Source organism: Trachymyrmex cornetzi, unplaced genomic scaffold (assembly GCF_001594075.2).
Source record: "Trachymyrmex cornetzi isolate Tcor2-1 unplaced genomic scaffold, Tcor1.1 scaffold354, whole genome shotgun sequence".
In the NCBI taxonomy this organism is placed as follows: Eukaryota; Metazoa; Arthropoda; class Insecta; order Hymenoptera; family Formicidae; genus Trachymyrmex; species Trachymyrmex cornetzi.
This window is the reverse complement of record NW_017298257.1, coordinates 99,475-105,754: the sequence shown is the minus strand read 5'-3', so window position 1 is coordinate 105,754 and position 6,280 is coordinate 99,475. Positions and strand designations below refer to the sequence as shown.

Below are 6,280 nucleotides of genomic sequence, written 5' to 3'. Positions count from 1 at the left end.
GGTATTAAAAAATTCAAAAAAAATACGTAGCGGCCGGAACTCTGCTTAAAAATGATTGTAATGCATAGAACTCTGCGAAAACTAACGAGAACTGCCGTTGAAACCGATATATATAGTCAGCACGTCACTTTTTCTACAAGTGTCGTGCTGGCCTCGGGTGTTAAAAAATTCAAAAAAAAATACTTAGCGTCCGGAACTCTGCTTAAAAATGATTGTAATGCATAGAGCTCTGCTAAGATTAACAAAAACTGTCGCTAAAACTGCCTTATGCAGGCAGCACGACACTTTTTTTTCAAGTGTCATGCTATTTTCTATATATAAGATGTTTAGAAATTATTAAATTTTGGTATTTTGTTTTGAAACTGCGTATCTTAGCAGATTTTGAGTAGAACTGTCGGGAACTGTTGCTAAAAGTGCAAATATTTATCATTTTCTCGTACTTTTGAGGAAAACTGACGTGCCAGATTCGCGACGTTATCACGCTATATTTTCAATCTTTTTTTTTCATATTAAAAGTGCGGAACTATTTATTATTTTTAGGTAGAACTGTAGAACTATGAAAAGTGCTACTGGAACTGTTGTACTTTTTTTGATATCGATAGAATGCCGTGCTAGCTTCGCAGATCCTTTATAGGCTGCGTTCCACTTAACACTCGCAATGCTCGCGAGCATCGTTTGTCCTTGTTTAACATTTGATAAACGTCAAGGGTGAAATGATTCCACGATCGTTATGAGCGTTAAGTGGAACGCAGCCATAATGTCATACTTAATGACGTCGAATAAATGGCCAATTGTCGACGTACTAGTAATATTATTAGTGATCAATTAATAGCATCATACATTTATTCCGTTGATAATACGAAAATGATGATGTATTTTTTATGTCAATTTATGACATTATATTTCGAAGTACTCTATCGAAAAGGACTTGCTCATGGAAATGCGGATGGGTTGTCTAGGCGTCCATGTGAGGACTTTGGTTGTCAGTATTGTGGAAAAGTTGAAGCAAAGGAAGCATTGAAACAAGAAAATTTGATCGCTCGAATATCGTTATCTGAGGAAAATTCTGAAATTTGGCGAAAGGAACAGCTAGAAGATCCTAATATTTCTATTTTTCTTTTAAGTAAGGAGACTGGGGAACGCCCAGCTTGGCGGGAGATCGCATCGCGAGATGCTTCTGCAAAGGTCTACTGGACATATTGGGATTCCCTTGAAATCAGAGATGGTCTTCTTTATAAAAGATGGGAGGCTCTGATTATTAATGGCTGATTATTAATGGCATCTGCCTTGAAATAAATTGTCGGAGGATAAGACATGTTAGTTCCGAAGTATATTTATCAATTCCCTAGATTTCCGTCTTTCCGCCACCACGGTCCTTGGCTAAAAAGTTCACGTGAACAATTTCACATTTCACAGTTGAGAAAGTTACATGATCCCCCGAAATCATAGATGATCATAGAGTTCACGTGAAACTTTTCACTTTTCACGTTTCCGCCCTAGGGGGAAAGTTAGATGATTTACCCCCAGGTGTAGAAGTATGAAACCGGAATTTTTTTGTAAAAATTACACGTCTGTTGTTTGAAAATGATAAATAATATTTTATTCAAAATAATCTCCATTGCTATTTATACATTTTTCCCACCTCTCCGGCAGTTTATGAATGCCACGCCAAAAAAACAGTTCTTTTTTTGACGCGAACCAGTTATCGAGCCATTTTCGTACATTTTCATACGTATTGAAGTGTTGTTCAGCGAGAGCGTGTCCCAGTGATGCGAATAGATGATAATCGGACGGAGCCAAGTCTGGAGAATAAGCCGCATGCGCTAATATTTCCCAACTGAACGCCTCGATCGTTTCCCTGACTCGTTTTGCTGTGTGTGATGGAGCATTATCATGAAGCAAAATGACTTTGTGTTGCCTTTTACCATATTCCGGTCGTTTTTCACATAATGCTCTATTTAAATCGATCATTTGCTGTTGGTAGCGATTAGTGTTAACGGTTTCACCAGGTTTTAGCAGCTCATAATAAATTACACCCTTCTGATCCCACCAAACACAGAGCATTGTCTTCTTTCCAAAGCGATTTGGTCTTGCCGTGGATGTTGATGGTTCGCCTGGATTCACCCATGATTTCCGACGCTTAGGATTCTCAAAATATATCCATTTTTCATCACCTGTCACGATTCGATGGAGAAATGACTTTCTTTTGTATCTGTCGAGCAGCAGTTCACAAACGGTTTTTCGATTTTCTTGCTGTCTTTCATTCAGTTCATGCGGAACCCATTTTCCCACTTTCTGAATTTTTCCCATAGTTTTCAAACGAATGGAGATGGCTTTCTGCGTCACATTCAATTGATCCGCGAGTTCTTGTTGAGTTTGAGTATCATCTTCATCCAACAAGGCTTGCAATTCGTTGTCTGCGAACTTTTTCGGTGGTTTCCCACGCTCTTCGTTTCTCACGTCAAAATTACCACTTTTAAATTTTTTGAACCACTCGAAACACTGTGTTTTACCAAGAGCATGTTCACCGTAAGCTTCGACAAGCATTCGATGCGATTCTGCAGCAGTTTTCTTCAAATGATAACAGAAAACCAATGCTGTCCGCAAATCGTAGTTCGTAGGCACAAAACTCGACATGTTTAAGGTTATGAAAAAATATACCGGTGTATGGAACTTGGGTTGTTGTGTGTTGGAAATCTTCGTCAGCTGTTAGAGAGAGATGATGGCGCTGCAGATGCGGCCTTGGAGTCCCTAAACTGATAGCTAGTGCCATATATAGGGAAATTCCGGTTTCATACTTCTACACCGGTATGTGAGTGATAAGAAATATAAGAATTCATTTCATTTTTACGATGTTTAGACGCCAAGGAACTTATTATGGTTCTTAAAATGAGGTGGAAATTACAAAAGTAATTGAATTTACTAGAATATTTATAACTTCAACATCTGCAAATTTGTCCATTTTTGTAATTTTCATTTCGTCTCAGGAACCGTATAGATTCGTCATAAGAATAACTAATTAATGAAGCCAAATTAACGATACCTTGCTACTGTCAATAACACGAAAAAAACGACGTATTTTTGACGTCGATTTATGACGTTATGTACCTGTGACAAATCCACATCATTTTTACGACGTTTCGACGTCATTTTAAACGTCACATTCGTCATAAGAATGACTAATTAATGACGTTAAATAGACGACATCTTGCTACCTGGGTATATGTTACGTCCCAGGTAGCAAAGTTCGTCGTTTTGACGTCAAATTTAAGTCATGTTGGTACAAATGACGCCAAGTGACCAAAAAGTGACTATAGGTTTATTCGACGTCATTTCGTGACGTCAGTATGATGTCATGTCGTGACGACATACTGACGTCATTTTCGTAACGTCATTCCGTGACGTCATATTGACGTCATAAGTCGCCTGTTGGGTAGCACAATGATCAATAAAAGACCAAGATATAAGTGAGGGCTCACCGATGACATCAATCGTTTGTGACATTCGAACGTCAATTTGATTTCATTAAGACGTCAGTAATGGTCAAAATATGACGTCAAAATGACAAATTTTGCTATCTACCCTGCCTGCACAATACGTGACAAACACGTCTCTATGACGTGTCAACTAGTCACACGTTACGTCGCAGCGACTTCTCGAAATGTAATAGACACGTCGTTGACACGAATATTTGTGACTTTATGCAACGTATTGAGTACCTATTTGCGACCTAAGACTCGGTTTTTCATTATCGTTTTTCATTATCTGGTTAAGTTAACTTATGGTTAGGCTTAACCTGATATTTTATCTAATAGGCTTCATCTATGATCATGTCATATATCATATATGAAGTCTTCGATGTCAAAATATTGAAAGCTGTTAATGTAGCAAATAGGGTTAGGATCCTCAACAAATTTTCTATCGATTAGTATTATTCAGAAAATAGCGGAAAGAGAATATTATGCGTAGAGAAACTAAACACAAAAATTATAATTATAAAAGAATAAAAAACAATTACTTATTTTTTAATTGTACACTATCATTTGTACACTCAATCCAATCTGACTCCTATATTTATCCGCGCTAAACACTGCCATAGATTCTTTGAGAATCAATTTTGCCAACTATACATTATATTCTCTATGCACGTCTGTGCGACGTGCAAAAAACGTTACATATTTTCTGCGATTTTGTCACCAAAATAGCACGTCTACTCACGTCGTTGCGATGTGCAAGAGACGTTACATATTTTCTGCGACTTTGCGACCAAAATAACACGTTTCTGTTACGTATAGTGCAGGCAGGGTAGGATTCTTCCCTTTGAAAATAAACAAAAATGTAAATTGCTGGATCCTTTTTTTTTTCAGAAACTATACACATTTTTACTTAATACATACTCGATTTCCGCGATATGTCACTTCAAAGTTACCGCGATGTAAATGTTTAAAATGGCCACATTTGGTTGTGCGCAGAACGGTACAAAATTTGTTTCGAAAACAAACACACCTAATATATTTCCACCATAGTTGATACTAGTAGTGCCAATCCAGGTAGCAAAGTTCGTCGTTTTGACGTCAAATTCAAGTCATGTTGGTACAAATGACGTCAAGTGACCAAAAAGTGACCATATATTTTATTCGACGTCATTTCGTGACGTCAGTATGATGTCATTTCGTGACGGCATACTGACGTCATTTTCGTAACGTCATTCCGTGACGTCATATTAACGTCATAAGTCGCCTGTTAGGTAGCATAATGGTCAATAAAGGATATAACGTCAGAATGATGGCTTACCGATGACGTCAATCGTTTGCGACATTCGAACGTCAATTTGACTTCATTAAGACGTCAGTAATGGTCAGTAAAGACCCAAAATATGACGTCAAATTGACAAATTTTGCTACCTGGGAACTGTTGTAAAAAGATGTATCTGTCTTCGCGACATTCCAGTAATATGCTGCGAAGTTTGAACTGAATTTGTGTACTTCGGATATTTACTATATTAAATAAGCAGGTACATTATTTTGTAATTTCTTACATTCTTTCCCCTAACTTTATAAGGTCCCTAATCTACATTGGGTGGCACCCAGTTCGACACGGCTCAATTGGACACGAGCCACTCACAGCGCTTGAGACTACAAAGCTCCTAGGCACTGGTCGCTGTGATTAGTGGTATCCAATCGAGCCGTGATCAATCGGGATCACCCCATCTACATTGAGACAAGATATTTTGTTCTGCGTTAAAATTTGTAAAGTAAACAATACTGAGCCATTCGAATCTGACAAAGTCCCGAGAACATTATTGGAATAAACTTCCAAAATCGACCCACGCCTGATTGCTATGAATTTTGACAGAAATATTCTAAATAAATATCCCTAAATGGAATTTCACCGATAAGTAGGTTTAATGCCAAAAATGTTTAAATAAAGTTATATATCGTCAGAATTAATTACCTTTATAGCTCACTCTAAAATACTTCTGAGTGATCTTGATATTGGCCTTGATCACCAAGAAGATCTATCTCATCGTGCAGTGTTGCTAACGCAAAATATGTTTCACCGTCAGTTTCATTTTAAAAAATCACTAGAAAACCCTCATATTTTACATAAAAACCGCTAAAAATTCGCTAAAATTTTTTCACAGAATAAATATAGTTATAAGTAAATAATTAAGTATAAAATACCGCGCACTCTATTTAAATGTAATAAAATTCTACGCTATAAACCTTTTTGTACATTTTATATATTTTTACGTGATCACAAATATTTATTTTTAAATATTTATTACATAAAGTTGTGAAATATTTATTGTATAAAGTTGTATTATTCTATATTCTATATGATATTATATTTATATCCTTGGTATAAGATCAATAATCACAGACGTAGAATCTACTTAAATACTCTGTCCAACGAGAGAATGTACATTGTACGATTGTACCTCGATCGGACGAAAATGTCGAAAACTTGTCCTCATTTCACCGCCGCCAGCGTTTTGAGCAGAAAGTCTCTCCTCTTAATGCCATTGGCCAATGCTCTTCCTACTTTCACCACTAGGCGCTATTCGCATTACGCAGCCCGAAGTATATTCTCTCGTTGGACAAGAATATAGTGACATTAAACAGCCAATGGCAAGGACGATCCTGATGTTTATATTAGACCATTTTTAACTGCAAAATAAAATGACTAGATTTCCCGCTAGCTGTTACTTTTAAATCATTATCATCAAATTAACATAAAAACCGCTATATTTAACGGGGAAATCACTAAATTGGCAACA

General features: G+C 36.8%; 1 protein-coding gene across 1 annotated transcript in view; it reads right to left on the bottom strand.

Annotated features, from left to right (window-relative positions):
- Positions 1–2,547, bottom strand: part of LOC108763323 (A disintegrin and metalloproteinase with thrombospondin motifs 9) — a 193,232-nt gene extending 190,685 nt beyond the window's left edge. Inside the window, exon 1 of the mRNA XM_018510829.1 lies at positions 2,293–2,547. Within this exon, the coding sequence (XP_018366331.1) occupies positions 2,293–2,547 (255 nt within the window). The remainder of the gene's footprint in view (positions 1–2,292) is intronic.
- Between the last annotated feature and the right edge of the window lie 3,733 nt (positions 2,548–6,280).